This window comes from Anneissia japonica, unplaced genomic scaffold (assembly GCF_011630105.1).
Source record: "Anneissia japonica isolate Jap-2015-1 unplaced genomic scaffold, ASM1163010v1 scaffold9668_len1562885_cov226, whole genome shotgun sequence".
NCBI lineage: Eukaryota > Metazoa > Echinodermata > Crinoidea > Comatulida > Comatulidae > Anneissia > Anneissia japonica.
In genome coordinates, this window is record NW_022711326.1 from 332,607 (window position 1) to 352,624 (window position 20,018).

The 20,018-nt window shown below is 36.7% G+C and overlaps 3 protein-coding genes across 4 annotated transcripts in view; 1 reads left to right on the forward strand and 2 right to left on the reverse strand.

Annotated features, from left to right (window-relative positions):
- The window catches only part of LOC117107417 (DNA-directed RNA polymerases I and III subunit RPAC1-like), a gene marked incomplete in the record, with an annotated part of 5,617 nt that extends 4,601 nt beyond the window's left edge, over positions 1-1,016 (reverse strand). The window contains 1 exon segment of the mRNA XM_033249096.1: positions 916-1,016. Coding sequence (XP_033104987.1) covers positions 916-993 — 78 coding nt within the window.
- A 189-nt stretch (positions 1,017-1,205) lies between these two features.
- Positions 1,206-3,590, forward strand: LOC117107418 (AP-2 complex subunit sigma). Its single transcript, XM_033249097.1, has 4 exons — positions 1,206-1,340; positions 1,768-1,917; positions 2,632-2,745; positions 3,351-3,590. The coding sequence occupies exons 1-4, from the start codon at positions 1,338-1,340 to the stop codon at positions 3,510-3,512; spliced, it is 429 nt and encodes a 142-aa protein (XP_033104988.1). The 5' UTR covers positions 1,206-1,337; the 3' UTR covers positions 3,513-3,590.
- Positions 3,591-12,371: 8,781 nt separating this feature from the next.
- Positions 12,372-20,018, reverse strand: part of LOC117107385 — a 64,409-nt gene continuing 56,762 nt past the window's right edge. For both annotated transcript variants that reach the window (XM_033249045.1, XM_033249044.1), the window contains one exon: positions 12,372-15,444. In XM_033249045.1, coding sequence (XP_033104936.1) covers positions 12,922-15,444 — 2,523 coding nt within the window. In that variant the 3' untranslated portion in view covers positions 12,372-12,921. The remainder of the gene's footprint in view (positions 15,445-20,018) is intronic.

The window sequence follows — 20,018 nt, forward strand, 5'->3', positions numbered from 1 at the left end:
AAAACCAAAAAATTGATGAGGGAGGGAGGTTTTTTTTTTTTTTTGGGGGTGGGGGTGTGAAGTGTCCCATCGCTGTTCGCCAGTGTGATTGGTCATGAACGTCATATCTCTCTTTCTTTGTGGACATGCGCAGTATGAAAAAGATCGCCTATAAATAGATATTGTTACTTGCCGACTACTCTAAAGATCGAAAATCATCATTCACCAGCCTTAAAATTTGTTTTTGCCGAACAAACGATCGTTTTTTCAATGAAAAAAATCTAGTAAAAAAAAAAAAAAAAATCGCGATTTCGTCAAAAGAGATGCGCGCGGGGATGATAAACTAATCATTTTTTTTATGGGGCCTTATATCTAAATTGTGAGTGGCTTATCTTCTAGGGTGGGTTTCACTAGGGAGTTGTTATCACAAAACTCATTGTAAAATTACACATTTTGAATGTATTTTTTTTTATATTTCAAGACGACTCAAAGAATCAATTAAGTTAAAAATATAGATTTATAAATAAGGAAGGCATTCTCATCCAGTCTGTAACCAACGGATGTACCGACCGTATTAGTGAATAAAATAAATTTGTCAGTGATTGGTTTGTTTGAAACCATATATTTTTACTACACTGTAAAGTATTATATTTTTGAGGGGACAGAGAACATAAGAAAATTAAGAAAAGGCAACCAGGTAGGAGCATCATTAGGCCGATAACCATTTAATAACCACAGCAACAGAAGACTGGAAACCGTGGTCCTGCTGCAGCAGCACCACCACAGTGATACCAAAGTTTGAGAGGAGTGCACAGCTGCTAGGCCTAGGAAAATTAGGCGGCAGCCTTCAGGAATATAACATATGCACAGAATATTCAAAGCAGGTAAACAGAAAAAAACATCAATGTTTTCGTCATCTTACTGGCATGGACATACATTGATTATACTGTGCTCCTTGAGCTCCACTCTCGTTCTGATTTCCTTCACTCGTTTGTCTGTTCCTGACTTCGCCATGCTTCGACCTTCTGTGGTGGAGTAAATAAAACTCTAGACTACACAACAAACTTTTCTTTCCGTAGCCCGTGTCCATTTTAGCATTAGGGTGATTGTAATTTAGTGCCAAATTTACAGCTTTTAAAGATGTGAATTTTCGTATTAAACTAATCACTCAATGTTTTTATATTTGAAATGTATACTAACTGAATGCTTTTCTATTTCAATTTCAGTGTTATTCTATTTTGCTCTCGAGTGTCTATAGATTGTTTTGGGGATGATCGATTTCATGACACCCACACCGGAAGCGATAACGGTGTACTGTTTAGGGAGGAGCAGGGAGCTGCTTACATCTACAAAATAAAATGGTATTTTTTATGAATGTATTTGCTTTCTTTACGTTTTGTTTTCTTGATGTATTCTGCTATTTTAGTTAGTGTTTGTGGTGTATTTTAATTACGATAGCTTGAAAGATATTCCACAGGAAGTAGACTTTAAAAGTTAGGCCACTGGTGACTGGCGCTGCAGAATAGTGTTAGGCCTAGTACCCACCACGTCCACCACACGTCAGGCTAGACTAAGTCAGGGACGTTGTAGCTTAACTTGTCGGCACCCCTGCGGTTGTAGGCCTAGATTATGAAAATATAATTACAATCCAATATGGAGATGTGGTGTATGTGGATTAATTGCTAACCTACTATACTTGAGTACTTAAAAACGTGGCCTTATCACTTGGCTTGGTTCAGGTTGGTCATGGTCATTTATTATGTGCGTAAATTTGTGTTTTTGTCTTAGATTCGGTTTATTCTCATTCAAAATCGAGCTGGGAAAACAAGATTAGCAAAATGGTATATGGCTTTCGATGACGACGAAAAGCAGAAGCTGATAGAAGAAGTCCATGCTCTGGTCACTGTTAGGGATGCCAAACACACAAACTTTGTTGAAGTACGAGATAGTGTTTTGAATTCATCTTAAAATTGTAAATGCTAATGTCATTAGTGCCACAGAAAATTGCAATTTGCAGTGGATAATTCACTTTACAAAAGTTATTATTAATGTGATAACTTTATTTGAAAAATTGATATACCATATTTATTCAAATTGTAGAGAAGGGGTTTTGAAGGGGCGTTTTTTATTCGAGGGAGGCATTATACATATACCAGTCTCCAGCAGGAAACATTTGATACCAACTAAGTTGGTAGTCAGGCTTCAAATTTGAATTAAAAAACAAATAAACATCCAAATATTCAAATAAACGCCCTTAATTTCACTGTAAATAAAAAAATAAACGCCCTTAATTTCACTGTAAATGTGACAACTACAAAAAAAATGTGTTATTGCATGATAATAAAGACTTGATCCCAACCAGGTTAGAAAAATGTAATTCTAATGGAGTAGAACATTAATAGAATGTGTTGATAATGATTTTGCAGTCATTTAGTGGGGGTGTTTATTCAAAGCGGGGTTTTATTTGAATAAATGTATTAATTTAACTCAAATTTGCTAATTTTTAAGGTTACAGTGGGTTGCAGAGTGCCCAAACTAAAGTTATTTTCTACCAACTACATAAACAATACACTGATAAAGCAGTATTGGATAGATCATTTTCATTAAATATAGTGTTGAATTAATAAAATATGTTTTCATTCTTTTATACAGTTCAGGAATTTTAAGATCGTATATCGCCGGTATGCTGGTTTATATTTCTGCATATGTGTAGATGTTAGTGACAATAATTTAGCCTATTTAGAAGCTATACACAATTTTGTTGAGGTAAGGATTGTCGTATTTGTTTTTATTATTTCATTTTTATACAACAGTGAGTTACCACTTACAGGTGCTCTGTAAGCTAAGACTCATTGCCAGTTTTTTTCAGTCAGGAAGAAAAATCCAGTTTTGCAGAGTGTGAGATTGGAAAGCAAGCACATTAACCACTAAACTACAATTCAATGGACATTCTTAATGTAAACCAGGCCCATAACCAATAGTGGTTTCAATGGTTTGCCAAAACCACTTTTTAGTGATCCCTCACCAATGATAAACCGTCAAAATGGAATTCACACTTTACATGATAGAATGCTTTAACTCTAGGAGAGGTTTTTGCTCATGAGCTTCCCCACCTAAATATCATTCTCCTGGATCCCACCATGGCACATTGGTGCTTCTTAGCAACTTTTGTCTCTCATAAGAGACCACTAAGAAACCTTTAGTTACAAACCAACAACTGGCCATTATCAGCCACATTTATAGGGGTTTTTGTGCATATGTTATACTATTCAGTTCAATATCAATATTTCCACATTAACACAAATATAAATATACAGAGAAATAGATTAGTAACAATATATGATGTTCACTTATTTGTTTTACTTCAACAGGTGCTGAATGAATATTTCCATAATGTCTGTGAGTTAGACTTGGTCTTCAATTTCTACAAAGTGTACTCTGTTGTTGATGAAATGTTTCTTGCTGGCGAGATTCGAGAAACCAGTCAGACCAAAGTCCTCAAACAATTGATGGAGCTGCAACAGTTAGAGTAGTTTAGGTTTATGTTTTATATTCATAAATGTTATCATGTTAGATTGTAAATAAATGTCCAAATTGATCTCACTATTATACATTGTTTTCGTAAATGGTTTATTTTGGCTAGAACGATTTTGAATGACAAAATGGATATTTGTTTTATTCTTTGCTTCAATATTGGGTTCTTCATTCATCCCACTTGAGGCAATTAGAAATCTAAGACTAAGGAGACACATAAACACATTTCATATCCACTGCAAGGAATAATAATAGAGTATACAAGGCACAACTGGTCAATATTAGAGAATATTTCACAGAAAGGCCTTTGTAAAAAACTAGAGGATTTCTAAACAGACTTTTATTAGAAGTTGATCAAATGTGTATTTCATCGACATCACTCTTTATGAAATATTTGTAGGGATTATATCATAATTGTTTGTACCATTCATTGCATTTGTTGATGTTTTATGCGACTTTTGCTAGTCGCATTGTATTGATTGTGACATGAATGTCGTAATTAATTAAGTCACTACAAGTTACTGATAATTAATTTACTTGAGTTCCTGCTATGGCAGGATTGACCACAGATATCCGTAGGCCTATATACTGTACCTCCTAATTTTAAATGATTCTCATTTCTCTTCTGGTATTTGCGCAAACTTAGTGATTGTCTGAAACTGAAGGACAAATTTAAAAAAGAAACTGTTTCTTGTCCATTCCCACGGCTCTTTTAAGACCACCGCCTCATTTTATACGTTTAGAAACTAAACATACACCCAGAAACTCATTCATCAAGCAATGAGTAGCCTTGTGTGTCTGAGGGCTAACGACGGTTTGTTATGACTGGGTTATTCTAGCATCTACCCTTGGTGAATTTCATCATTAATGTATTTTTATGCAAAGGGAAGAGGGAGCGGGGGAAGGTCCCACCACCATTTCAAGACTTCTAGATACGCCACTGCTAGCCGACCAGGGACCTTCCCGAGTTCACAGGTAGGCCTACCTACTTGCACGCACAGGCGGCGTACAAAGAGATCCTGCAGTTGAGCTTGCATTGAAGTTAAGGCGATGCCTCATGATGATATGTGATTGAACTAGTCCTTTTCCCCATGGCAACATTGCAGTTCGACACTTTCGTAATTATTGTTGTAACTCTTTGAACAAAATATACTTAGTACATATTTTTAGCGTGGCGCAAACATTTTAAGCGTGGTACGATCTTTGCTTATTTTTTCTAATTTAAGCGTGGCGGTCATTTCGTTTCTTCGCCCAAGCGTGGCGGTCCCGCCACGCTTAAGTATAGCTGGCAAGACCGTATCCCTGTTCTAACTAAACTTTCGAAATAGAGTGGCATATATACACTACGGTACCGGGATGCATAATATAGTAATACATTCACAAGAAATGTTTAACAGCATCCTAAATTATACCTCCTTGACATTATCAAGTGCATAAAATAACCATTAAAAGTATCAGAAGAGTTAAGAGCAGCTGAAGGAAGCTAGGCATATCTAGTCGTGGCCTTCAAGGCAATGAGTACCGTATCGTCTGTCTTTGCGGTATTAACGGGCACCTGACGTTAAAACAACCTTGTTACGTTATTATTGTCTGGTCGAGTTAAGCTTAATTTATACTATCGCTCATTGGACACATTTTGCATTTCGGAATAAGACTTGATTTCCTGAAACGTTTGACTCAAGTATTAACACTACAGTGCAGGCACGCTCCTCAGAATATTTTAATTACTAAACAATTTATTGAATAATTTATTAAATAAAACATTGTTTAACTTCCTATCTACTTTGCATGGTTGATTCTCATTTTATATTTTACTCAATGGAATGAGATGGACCGGAAACATTTTGAGCCTCAAATCAAAGTAGAAAACTGAGACATGGGCAAAACTTCACTGGTTCTTATAAAAAATAAAGTGTACCTTCGGCATATTGACAATTTAAAATTTACTCATTTTTATTCCCGTACAAACTGCTTCAAATTTTCCGTTTTCGTCAATTTTCCCATGGAGACAATGGAATTTATTAGGCCTACATTTTGATATTTGTAACGAATTAGTTTTACATTTTAATAATTTTTTAAAAGTTTTAAGTTTGTTTATGGTCACTGTTTTTAAATTTAAGGCATTTTCTTTTAAAAGATTTGTCCTTAATTTTACTGTTTTAAAATCTTTCATTGTACATAATTTCTGACATTTTAATTATACTATATTATACGTATATTTTAAGTTCAATCTTTTGATTTCATCCTTGGACAACCACTCGACAATGATTTGTTTCGTTTTTTGTTTATCCCGTCATGTTGTTAACGGTTGTTTAAGTTTCTATCTATTTGTATGTATTTTCTCGTGTCTTTGAATGTTTTCATTGTTTCTGAAGACAAAATAAATAAAATTAAATGAAAGTGATATGAAAGTATGAAAAACCATTATAGTGCAGTGTCGAAGAAATAAAACATATTCATTTATAGACTTAACATACTAGACATCCTATATCGGCGGGTGAATTGGCATGGTGTGGTCTTCAGATTATAATATCAGCATTTTAATCCGATGATCGTTGATTAGGCACGCGGCCAAGGAGGTATGGTGCTACCACAGACGCTATTATTAGTCTCACCTACATCCACGCCTCACAGTCGTTACTTAACCTCAGTTCCGGGATGATCCTTGTCGATAAATTGTAATCCATTTCGTATGGTTTTTTAGGACAAGATAACCACTTAATGTTGTTTCTAGGCCAAGAGCCTGCTGAGCGCCTCTACCAGTCATGAACAAAAGTATTTTTGATTGGGATGGTGGAAAAGCACGTTTCTCGTCCTCTGACACACTTTATTAGGTCGCCTCCCATTTGTTTTATTTTAATGAGACAAACGCAACAGCAGATATAATCCTAGCTAATAATTTTACGTTATAATAACGTTATATTAACGTAACAGTTTGGTGTTCAAAACGTTTTATGTAAAACTACAAATACGTATTTATAGCGTAACTATGTAGTTTTCGACGCACGACGTTAACCTTAACGTTAACGGATGACGTCATAATTTACTCATCTTGCGTTGCGGAGTGCGTTAATTTCAGGATTTCACATGCTCGACGTACGTTAGTTATGGGTTTACGTACATATGCGTATGCGTATTTCGATTTCTTTACAAAAGGGGCGGAGCTATCGCGATGCATGTTGTGTGCACTAACGTTAAAGTTAAGGTTAACATCGTGCGGCGAAAACTACCTGTTTACAATGAATTTACCGTTTCGCTAAGCCCACTCCTTGGATATTGTTGTAAGGAACGGTCCCACAAAATGATTGCGTAAACGTCCCTCAACACATGCGTGTGTTCTTGGGACATGCGCGTATTCCTAGCCCTGTTCTGATTGGTCAGTTGTTAAGTATTCAGAGAGACCTAAGCTTTGATCCCATGTGAATAATTTTATGATCCATAATAATGTGCACGTCAAAGAACGCTGTAGGCCTACACTCTTCAGAAAATATTGTCCAAATAATCTACACACACTTTCCTTATTTACCTGTGGGTAGATCAATGAATTCCAGATCAATAGGCTATTCGATCACTCAAACCATGAAGTTCTATATAAAATTGAATTCGCCAATTGATTTTGTATTTCTTTTAATTAATAATAATTTATTATCGCAGTTGTCTCGCACCATCACACGAGTAACGCAATAACATATGACAATTTCCAACATACAGATTAGTCCTATTATTACGGCGAAGTGTCTCTTGTGGTAGCCAATCCTGGCTTGCTTCCGATCAAGACAACTGTCTGATTCGCGCATGACTTTAAGCGCGGAACAATAATGTGCAATCCAGAAAGAGATTAATCGGAAAACAGCTGCAGGACTCATCATAAAGAAACTTATTTATAAATATATGATAAATATTGCATGATGTAATATGCATTCACACAAGCGATAAAATCATCATAAACGTTTAAACAGGCCACCAAAATTCGCATTAGGCCTAGACATACTATTAGGGCCTATCACTGCCTGGGCCGACCTCCATCTCGACTGGTTTTATTGCAAAAATGAGGAAGGATTGACCATTTTTAGAAATTATAACTTATAGGCATAATTCCTTTCTTGTCTGATCACGAATATTAATTTTTAGTTCGCAGAAAGAACACGGCGAGTCAGGAGGAAAAAAAATGCTTCTTTGTGTATTGATCAAATGCAGTTGCCTAATACCATGACTACTATACTGTCAGCGTTGCTATTTTGGAACTCGTAGATTTTGTTAAATATCAAAGTCGCAAATGAACATTATTTACGAATGATACTAAATATAGCATGTTAAATCCCATGCCAATATAGAATTTTCCATGGGAAGATTTAGAAGGTGTGGGGGGGGGGGGAGGAGGGCTGGGCCGGCCGCGGCATCCCCCGACCCTTTTGGAAAGTTGAAAAAAAGGAAAAGAGAAAGACTAGAAAAATAAATAATTATTGCTCAAAACGCCTCAGGGGTATTCGGCCGTCTACAAAATTCGCGGGGCATAGGGTAGTGTTGTCTCGATAGGCCCCATTGTCGGCCCCACTTTCAGACATCTCTGGATCCGCCCGTTTTCCTACTGGAACTAGACTAGTATTTAACTTCTGAGATAGGAATGATTCAGTTCGGAAACACGTGTCTTCTTGTCAATCAAGAATTGTTGCTCTTGAACTACACATAATAAGTTAAAGGTAATCGATAAATTCAAATCCTTGACCGCCAATCACGTTGAATGACAGAAACAAATTCATAAGGTCGAGAGGGAAATCTTAGGCCATAGTAAAATTTAAAAAGAAAGGAGTCAACATGATAAACATGAGTAGGCCTAATGTTCATGAAAACTATTATAGCTGCATCTTAACACGGAGTTATCAGCTCAGCGCGCGCGCGTCTTTTGCGCACTGCATTCTAGTAGTGACATGATGGCCAGGGTGTATTTTATTTTCAACACAGGGGCGGATCCAGAGATTTTCTGACGGGGGAGGGGGAACAATATGATGTTCACGCCGCCTCTCCCCCCCCCCACCCCCACCATGGTTGGTGAAAATAAGTGGTAAATAATCGAGCTCTCCTTTCGCTCACTGCTGTATCGCCACTGAACTCATGGGTGCACTCCCTTTTTTGCTCTTTCTCTAACTCTTTTTTATTTTTCGGCTTTACTGACGGGAGGTGGGGGGGGGGGAGCACGGGCCCTCATGGCCCCCGCTGGATCCGCGCCTGCAGCAGACCGGGTAGAAACATGAATGCGGCTCACAAAAAATATCACGACCTTGTGCCACACAAGTTAAAACCGTGTTATCCACTGTGAGAATGATTAATGCTGTTATTAATTATTAATTACATATTATTAATTTTATGTTATTTGTGGAAAATAAAAGAAATCTGAATGCTCTGATTTGTTATACTGCCCCCTATTGGTCATTAAGTTTTAGCATTTTTGAGAATGAGCTAAAAAATGAATGTATGAATACCTGTTCATCCGAAATACAGATGTTAAAACAGACATTAGCAAAGTATTGTGTTGATAGTTTACCCTTTTCAACTTTACCTCGGTGCGATATATGAACGTGAACTTTATATAAACTCAATCGTATTCTTTATTGCTCACGCAATGTAGGCCTACTAAAAACGGTAAAATCCTGTTTTGTATTGCATGTCAAATCGCAGTTGTTTATGTAGTCAAACATGTAACTAAAATATTTAGGGGTAACCGGTACATTAAAGTAAGCGGTAAATCCTGTTTTGTATTGCATGTTACAGGCATATAAATATTAAAATAGGCCGCCGTCGCTAAGTGTCTGTGATATCTTAAAAAGCAACATCGCTCTTTCCACAGGCAACGCCTTTAATAGCGCGTCATGATAGGCCTCTCACATTACACATTTTCACAATAATCAAAACAATTTGGATATTTCAGATGCAATTGAACAACCACCGATTGTTTCTGGATTTGCGGTGCTTAACGTGGCGAAAACAAATGACTGTAGTATCATACGGTACAAGCTTAGGGCTACACCATCCATAACTTAAGGGCACAATCGTGGTTACGGATTTCGAAATGACATAGGCTTGTTTCATCATTACATCAGGGCAGCATCAGCTCGAAGTAAAATCAAAGCACCGACAACACCTGATGACCTCTTTGTACTGATAAACAACATATACAATTACTACCGTAGTTCCTGTTACTATGATCCTCTGTTTATTGGATGAAAAGAAGAGCGAACAAAATAATAAGTCCATCCGGGTAATAAAACCGATACACTTTTTTTTTTTTATAAGAACCAGTAGATTTTTGGTCAGATCCTCAGTGTTCTAATTTTTCGCAATTTTCAGGCTAAAAATGTTCTTATTTTGTTCTTATTTTACACATTTTTTCAATTGCAGAAAATTACAGTTGTGCAGCAGCAGTAGGCATCCAATACTAATGTAGGCCTACTGCTTTGTAGAGAACATACAGTAGACACACCTATTGCACAGAAGGTACATAATAAGACCAAATGTATATTACTGGTCTTTTGTATTTGGTTTTTCTAGGTTTTTAAACTAAAAACCTCATTTGAAATTTCACCTCAGCCTAATTTGTTCTTATTTTTAAGCAATTTCAGCCACCATGTTCTTATAAAATGACGTCTGACTTGAAAAAGGGCAGTTCATTAAAAATACAACAATTATACGAAGATGATTACTATAATACTTCGGTATTTAATTACAAAGTGAGAATTCAGGCTGGATTAAATTAGATTTCTTCGGTGATGAATCACATAATGACGATAACCTACGAAAGTTCAAAATACTTCGTCTAGTGTAACTTTCCGGTGGGGTCCTTTTGATGGTGAGCAACTCCTTATTCATTTCCAGTGGCGGATCCATGAATTTGGAGGGGGCACAGATAGGGACTTTCACAGATTGAGGGTATCTACCTCAGCCACCACATGGGTTGGGTCTGAGATAAGAAAATTTATGATTATGGCACCTCTAGATGGCCGGAAATGGGACTCTTACGACTCCAAATTTGAGTAAAATTTTCTTTTTTTGTCAATTATTTTTACATTTTGAAAAATTTAGGGGGTGGGAGCGGCTACCCCAACCCCCTCCCCTTGAATCCACCATTGATTTCCAGTGAGTGCACGGTGAATTGAACTGAGTGGGTCCTTCTCTTTTCCAACAAACTGCTTATTTCCAAACGTTTTAAATTCAAATACCGGCCCTAAATCATTTTAATTTTTTGAGGGGTTTTCTTAATAATATTTAGGTGAGAGGTTGCGTGGGTGGCAACAAGGAGGAGTTCTATCCAAAATTGCAATGAAGTTTTTTTATATTTATTTTTTTCAAAATTATCATATTACGATAATGCACTGACATGCTTTCAGGTTGTATAATGTGGCAATACTTTTTTTTCATACATGTGGTTTAACAGGCTAGACGTTGCCATGTGGTAGGTCTGGTTATTTCTGTGGAAAAGTCATCATGAGTCTTGTCGCATTCCGCTGACCGAAACCGCTGAATACGTGGACACCATCATCGATATAATATATTTTAACAGGCAATACTGTGCGAGATTTATAGATCAAATGACAAACATCTTCTCATTAAATCCACTAACGGGCTGTAAACTGCTGTTAATGAAGAATGGCAGACTCGGAGGATGCTGTTATCGGGAGATGTATGGCATAGTACACGTACGCCATCAATGTTGTGGGGGAGGATGCGATGGCTTTTTTCGGGGAAGTAGGCGTGAATCCCCATGCTCCCCCACCCAACCCCCACCCCCGCTGCGTTTGTGTAAATTTATCAAAGAAACATCCTGGGCAATCCTGGTAACTGTCAAGTCAATATGTAGTAAAAATCATCAAATGATGAAAAGTTTTATCCATATTTTGGAAAAGAAAGGAAACAGGATGAGCGAAGAGTTTCCTTTTTCCAGGGCACAAACTAAAGTGCAGGGTTTGTTGACAAAGTGTGGGTAGTGGGTAACGCGATGTTTCCTTAAATTGGTCTCGCAACAAATAACATTTGATTTGCTCATAATATGGTTATCAATGTTTTGTGATCTTCAAGCAACTACTGTACAGTACTTCAAATCCATCGTCAAAATTTTATCAACTAATATTTACAAACATAATATTGTACCGGTACATCGCGTGATGTATACAAACTGGGTGTAGGCCTCCACACGTAAGCGGATATGGAGCATGAAGTTGGAACTAATAGAGCTTCGTGATTTGCCAATAAGTTTAAACTCGTGTCGCAGTTACGTAGAAGTTTAGAACAAGATGATACTGTTAGATGTAGGTCAATACAGTATTATGCATGCATTATTACAGTACCACACAATGTTTTGTGATTAAATGCCAATCAACCTCAATCATTATGGCAGAGTATCGTGCCAAGGTTCTCGGCCGATTTTGTGTGCATGTTTTGCGTAATACTAATACTGTACAGTACTTGAGAGGGGAAACCATTAAGTGAGCATACTAACCGTATAGTACTTGAGCAGTTTGCCTCTCTATTTTCTATTCCAGCCGAGTTGAAAAGTTCATAGTGGGATTATGACGTCATAGATATTTATAGTACAATGGTTTGCGGATTGTTTTCATACACAGTTAATACTCAGGCCCTTTTGTAGTTTCAATTTCGTAGCTAGCTCATTCTCTTTTGTTTTTTCATATTTCAAATTATTTATTCCCATTATGGATGGTCATTCCTTTGAATACAGTACTAAAAACACTTTATATACGCGATTAATCACATGGTAGTGTGACGTCACCGTGACGAATTCATCCCTGTGTACTGTTCAATTTTCAAAGTTTCACCAAATATTTTTTATTTGCAGTCTACTCCAACTACTCGAATTAAAAAAAAATCTATCAAATTATCAAAAATTGAAAGGAACAAAAATTAAAATATAAAATACACAGGTTACATACAGAAAATAACAGAGAACAACAAATAGAAATTGGTATATAAAATTTTGAGGGCTGATGCGATTTCTCTTTTTTTTTTCTCACTTAATAGCTAATAGTTATCCATTGAGCTGAAGTCTTTGCAGGATTCAGCACCTTATTAACAAAATGGACCGGAAATTCATATGATATACATTTACTTTGATTCACTCTTTTGCTTATCTACAAATACTTAAATAAGAGAACCATCTGCATATGTAATATCTACAACAATTGACATCTTAATAATGTTTCACTTTCCTCAAATTAATAATCAATATTTTTTAGCTATTTACAGTAATACTCATACAGCATGTTGTATTCTTTTATACATCAAGATTTAAGAACGGGCAACGCACATCCAACACGACCACTCTCAATTTTACCCGAGGAGTACTTATGAATATTATTTTACTGGAAAGGTATAGGATTACTTATGCTCACTATCACTTTGTTAAAAATCTTGAGTAAAAAAGGCACTACTCAGATCTACTGAGGGATGGTTTAGAGGGTTAACTGGGGATCGAGGATATTTCTTTGGAGACTTGGTATTTTTGGGTGTAATCTTCCCCTCGTCCTTTGTTTTGCTTGAGCTTAGAAAGCCGAAACGTTTGGACTTTGTCGGAGTATTGTACTTATGTGTGACAGTCTTCTTGCCTGGGACGCGTACCTTTGTGCACTTAGCAAGGTGTAGTGGTGTTAGAGATGATTGGTTTATAACAGGTACTTGTTCAATTATATTATCATTGCAGTTTTCAACCAGTGGAGTTGGTCGATGATGCTTTCGTATCAGTTCTTCATCTTCAGCTTCCTGACATGGTGTCAATGTTTGGAATCGAGACGTGGATTCTTGATTTTGATTAAAACGTGGTCGTGGCCTGAAGTGATTTTTTGGAATCCGTGACCTGAAGATGTCATCACCCTCATCATCATCAGATTCATCTTCATAATCCTCATCCTCAAATGGTTCTTCTGTATCAACTCTTGATAATCCACTTTCTGAGCTAATAGATTTGACAAGAGAAGTCAATGGAAACTTTGGTGACCGCACACCCGAACCGGAAGAGAAACTCTTTCTTAAAGATCTGCCTGCTTTCTTAGAAGCTACAGCTGCTTCCGAAGGCTGTGATGGCAATGATGGACGACGCCCTCTGGATGAGAATCTGAGCGGAGTTCTATTCAGCATTTTCAATGGACTATTTTCTTCCGAAGCACTGAGCTCGACATTGGCTTCTACAACGCTATTACTAAGCCTGCGTACATCTAGGGAGCCAACAGCTTCTGGGCATGTTTGCGAGCGTGTAACACGTCTCGTAGGAAGAGTACAGGAGCTGTACTGCCATTGGGATCTGTTATAGTGGCCTGCCATTGTTGATGAAGACAATCCTCTGGGAAGAGAACTGTAAAATGCATTAGAGCCAAGTTGTTTAGCAGTAGCATCCTTTTTTTTATTATGTTCTACTGCTTGAATAGGCTTCGGCACCTGACGCGATTGAGGTTGCCTATTTAGAGTCTCTGACTTTTTCACAGAGTTCACTTTTGGTGCATAAGAAGGTGCATAATTTACTGGACTATTACTTATTTCCTCTGCTTTTATATGATTATTTGTATGTTCAAGATTTTTCATCAATAGTGCAATGTCCTCAATCTTGTACATTCCCTCACTATCATACAATGATGCTCCTCGACCACTATCAACAGAAGTGGATTTCTTAAGCTTCTGATGTGCTTTCAACTCCTCTTCACTGCCCACAGTATCTAGACTATCAAGACTTGAGGTTTTACTAGCTGTGCCATCACCAAGCTGTTTTTCCTTGCAATCACTGTTGTATGGGAGAGCTTGGGTCATGGTATAGGCCTGAGTGGTGGCATAGGCATGGGTGGTAGCATAGGCCTGGGTGGTGGTATAGGCCTGGGTGGTGGCATAGGCCTGAGCGGTGCTGCAGATCTGGGTGGTACTGTAGGCGTTGGTGTAGGCTGGATTGTTGGCATAGGCCTGTGTGTTTGTGTAGGCCTGAGGGTTGGAGTATGCCTGGGCATTGGTGTATGGCTGGGCATTGGTGTATGGCTGGGCGTTGGTGTATGCCTGAGTGTTGGTGTATGGCTGGGCATTGGTGTATGCCTGGGCATTGGTATATGACTGGGCATTGGAGTATGCCAGATTGTTTGTGTAGTTCTGGCTGCTGCTGTACTCAACAGAAGCAGGTACACTTGCCTGAGTGACAGAATGGTTTGGGTACATCCTCTGCGGAGGGATTACACTTTGCAAACTTTGACCCTCACTGACTTCTTGACTATAATTACATTCAACACTGAAAACAGATTTGGTGCTTGTTACACTAATGTTTGATAACACACTGGACAGCGACTGATGACTGGTTGAATACGGCAAACTTGCTGGTACTGGGTCTGTGTGTGTAGAAGCGAGTTCCGGCGAAGGCTCTGGTGAGGCTAAGTAACTATTGTGTACAGGTTTTGCTCTATTGGCATACCTGTATTTGTTTGCCGTATTTGGCGTGACTGGTCCTTGTCGTTTTAGAGTAGAATCCTGCCTCTTGGCAACATGAACGACAGCAGTAGGAAGACCAAGTGGTACCTGATCAACCTGGTTATTATTGTTATTTGCAACTGTTTCTTGGTTCAAATCATGAACAGGTCCCTTCCAAGACATTTGAACATCGACAAGCATTACTTTCGGCGATTTTGTATTGTCCTTCTGCGGTGTGGCAACATTTCCATAATGCAAATCCTGCAGAGTAACGGCGGGACCGGAACCAAATGAGCTTTTTGTATACATATTTCTGGTAAGTACTTTTGCTGGAGAACTCAAAGATTTCTTGTGAGCACGTTTCTTTCGACCCACTAGAGCATCCTCAACAACTTTGAGAGTATCAAGACCTTTTTTTGGTGGTCTGTTTGCGAGTCTCCACCCAATAGACTGTTCACCGGGTGCTAATCCAGGGGGAATTGGTGTGCCCTGAAAGAAATAAGATAATTATATTTAGGGAAGTTGAATCAATGAGAAAACAACTATGCATGGTAAAGTTCAGTTATAAAAAACTTATGATCTTAATTGTTGGCAGTGTAATTGTAAAATAATATTAGGTTAGAACAGCATGTACATTATGTATACAACTTGATTTGTAAATTCATCAAAAAAAAAAAAAATTCAAAGATGTTATTTACAACTTGTATTTAAAGTAACACACATTAGGTTGAACTTTAAACTATTCTAATGTAAGGAAATGGTGCTGTTTCTAATGGTAAGAGCATTTTAGATCAGGACACTGGGTTTGAAAGGAAAGAATCACAACACTCAAGCTACAGCCTTACTCAGATACATATATTGATAATATCTAACATGAGCAACTACTTGAATGGAAATTTTTAGCGGAGGTGCCTGGGAAAGTAATACTTCCCCCATATGATATGCCCTGCATCTACAAGCTTAGATGACATATTAAACAACCATTAACATAAGGATAGCCTTCATTTCTTGCTGCCTATTTTACATTATTATTAATTCACATTCAAAACAAGTACACTACATCATAAAAGGTCAACCAAAAAAATGTTAGTAAATGTCACAGAAATCACTCAGAGGACATTTTATTTGGTTAATTTTATCGGGGAACCTACAGATTACAGTTAATTATAAGATAATACAATAAATCAGAGGACATAAAATGGCTGAATGATACAATTTAGTTGCTACTTCATCTCTGCCTTCCAGACTTCCCATCTTGGAGTGCGGATGTAATTCCAAACTTATCGTTACATGTACACAGGGAGTAGCAGCCACCCATGTCCTTTACCTCATTTCCTCCCTGTATTTCTCCGTAGGATATAATGTAACATTGAGACAGGATTTAATTTACTCAATATTCTCACTTGGCAAGTCAAACTCGGGCACAACCAAGGCAGAACAGACAATGTTCTCTCGCATTATATTAGCTTAAACATTACTCCTATTACATACAGTAGCTTATTTAATTTTAAATGTCTTTAATTATTTCTCTTTTAAACTAAATTAATTAGCTATCAACAGTACCAAGCAATGGTCAACATTACTTACTGTAATAGGCTGTGCTAAAATGGTTGATAGTTCTAGACAGCCCAAACAACCCCACTTAGCTTAAAGCAATGCTTTTAACTGAATACAGTAGCCCTCTATTGACTATAAATAGCAATTGGTAACAAAGCTGGAGGAGGGGCTGGGGAAATGGCAAACCAGTCCCTACATACTTTTTTAAGGGAATATGGAAGGTCAGCTATATAAAATATAAAGCAGTAACATTTTTTTTTCTGCAATTCCAATATACTGTAAACTCTTTGTACATTTGCCTGACTGAATAAAATTTAAAAGGGTGGTATCCAAATGCTTTACTGTCTCATTTATTATTCTGAGAAATAGAGAAAGAGAAGATCTGTCTGGCGCACAATAATGCAAGGGGTTACGTAGAGGGCACTGCTCATCATGCTCTATTTGGTTTTTGTTTTTGTTTAATGTATCTTTTGAAGACGGAATACGAAACAGCAACGCAATAGATGAACATTTTAGATTAGCTGTATAGAACACTAAGCTTTCAGTATATTTAGTTGGTAAAAAATACAGTAATGTATTAAATAAAAAATGATAAAATTGAAATAACTATAGCAGTACATGAAATTTTAAGATATTTGTAATAATTGTTATTATTTTCTCCTCAGCACCAAGGAGAAACTAGTTTTTAAAAATATTTTTATTCATACTTTCTATTTAATTTTTAAAAAGTTAGCAGATACTATCAAACCTGTAAAAACATAAAATATCAAACTTCATGTGATTAAATTTGGGTGTAATATGACATCATCATGCCCCTATATGGGCACATCACAAATTAGTCTCACACAATTTGATAGTGCAGATAGAGCCTTAGGTTTGTACATTTTCAGGATCAGCTGTGCTACTCTTTTGCAACAACCGACTAATTGTGGATACAATCTATGAAAACCTCAGTGGTACGCAGTAGTTGCGCGTAACCCGGGAAGATTTAACACAGTTCTGCTGTTCACAATGCTCTTTATGCGTGAGTGAAACAGCCTTCTTTCTGAGATGTGTTCGCTCGGTAAATACTGTACTTTCCACATGGCTTCGGTAATTTGAATGTTTTTGTCAAACCGACCAGTTTAACGGTTACATTGACCCAAGGAAGTCTCGTACGAAAACAGGTTAAGCCTCACAAGGTTATGTTGGATATCGTTTCCCTTAATAAATATGGTTTAAAAAAATTACCAATAGTGAAAGATGGCAATTGAAAAACCAAGATAATAAGGAATGTTTTAAATAAGGAATGTTTTAAGGTCGTGTAGATTTAGGCAAAACCGCCTACTTTCACGTTCCTTTAATTGAAATCGAGAAACAGGAATCAGATAATTTAAAAGACTGATTAAATATTAATGGACTCTTGAAGACTTGTAGTGGTATTGCAACTTATTAAGAGCAACGATAATTTCACACATCCGTGTGTTTGATCTTCAAACGTGTTGAGGCCGGTGGACTTACGGAATGTCATTTTTACGAAAACATAGCCCAAAACCAAAAATAAACCTGTTTCCGACATTACATTTGATATGGAATTCTAATTCACACATAGATAATAAATATGCAACATCATTATAGGCTTAGGAATCTAGGCTCCACAGATGATATGGGATTTCCTTTAAATCCTTTCTTATGCTACCCAATTACAGCCCTCTAGGGCATCGATGATGCATTACGAATCCATCCATCTTGTTCGTATATGATGCAATATTCTTCATTTGACACTAGGAATGCTCTAACAGATTTTTGTCTGCTAGACTTATGTTTGATTAGACTTTTACTCATATAAGGATACTCACAAGGTTGTGAGGCGCTATATAAATCCAGAATTATTATTTAATTTGTTTGACCAAATAAGTCTGCAACAACCACACATTATTAAAATTAGTTTATGGTACGCCTGGCCTAAGTTGACATATTTTTAATGAAATCAAGAAATTAATAACAAACAAATTTTAATAGGATGAATCATACTAAATCATTCGTTTAATTCTAGATTACATTTCCTCTTTTGGGTTATTAATTCCATGTGATTACTGGTGATTAAAGCAATTATTTGGACTCATTTGTTTTTAACCTCTCAAAAATGTTATCATAACTGTGGCACAAGTCCGCATTTTAAAAATACAGAGCGTATTTGTCTGATTGTGAATATTAGTGTTTGTAGAAATCTGTGTTGTTAGACGAAATTGCAAATTGTTATGGTCTGACTATAATATTAAAATTTATGTAAGACACAAAGTTCATCAAAGATCCAAAATTGCATAATTAAAAATAGCTTGTTTAAACAAAGTATCTTATAGCTTCCTTTCCTTTGTTAATGTTTAACCATGGAGAATATGATTGGTTATATACCTTTCATTTTTGTATACTTAGGGAGCTGCAGATTACCACAACAATGTATGTTATATGTTGTTATAAACCACAAAAAAATTCACTTCTTTATTTGTAAAGAAAATCCATCACAATGTATTAAAACAATGAGTCGTTATGAAGCTTATTTATGTTCATAGTGTTCATATTCATTTCAAAGAAATAAGCAAGGTACAGTACTGGAGAGAAAAAAGGAAAATACCACAGATATTATAAAGAAAATGACTCAATACATTGGTCATATTCACTAAACCATAAAATATTTTGCAATCTAAAAATACAAAGATAAGAAAAACCAACTAAAAGCAGAGGAACCAGCAATTTCTCTTTGTCGCACATAAAGATGTTTTATCAGATGAAGTAGTTCCCTGTCTGACTACCAACAACATGGAAAGACATTAATTTTGTTTCATAAGATACTGTATGTGATGCAAGCATACACCCTCAGGATTTGAAGTATCTTAAGGCCAACTTGGACAATGCCGTACGACACACTCCGACGTGATCTGTTGTCGCGTCGGGTCTGCATAGTATACAGTAGGTCTACCTCAGGTACAGTTGCGTCGTAGAATGTAAAATGTGTTTAGTATTCTCACATCAACCTAAAGACTGTCCCTGACAGTACTTCACATCAGGCTACGTGATAAGGTTTCACGTCGTAAGATACGTGATAACAGTAACCACAACAGAATTCTAAAACATACAAGCTGGAATTCTCATGGATTACCTGTTACGAGGAGGAAATTACAAAATACACAAGACATGGCAAAACTACCAGCAAGGGGAAATTACCAGAAGTAAAAACGAAAGATTATATCAACAGTTTAAACATTAAAATTAAGTTGTTTGCAAAATTTATTAAACAGGAAGGTATGATATTTAAGTTGAACCATTGAAACCAATCCTTAATGATATATTGTAAAGTCAGAACAAGGAGAATTCCTAATCTGTTTAAATATCCATTGGAAATTTTGTCTCGTTACTGTACTTACAGGTTTTTTTCCCACGTACTTACCTATCTATACTGTACCACAAGAAAGACAAAAGCACTAAATAAAGATGTAATGATGCTTAGATACATTTGGCAGAAGCAG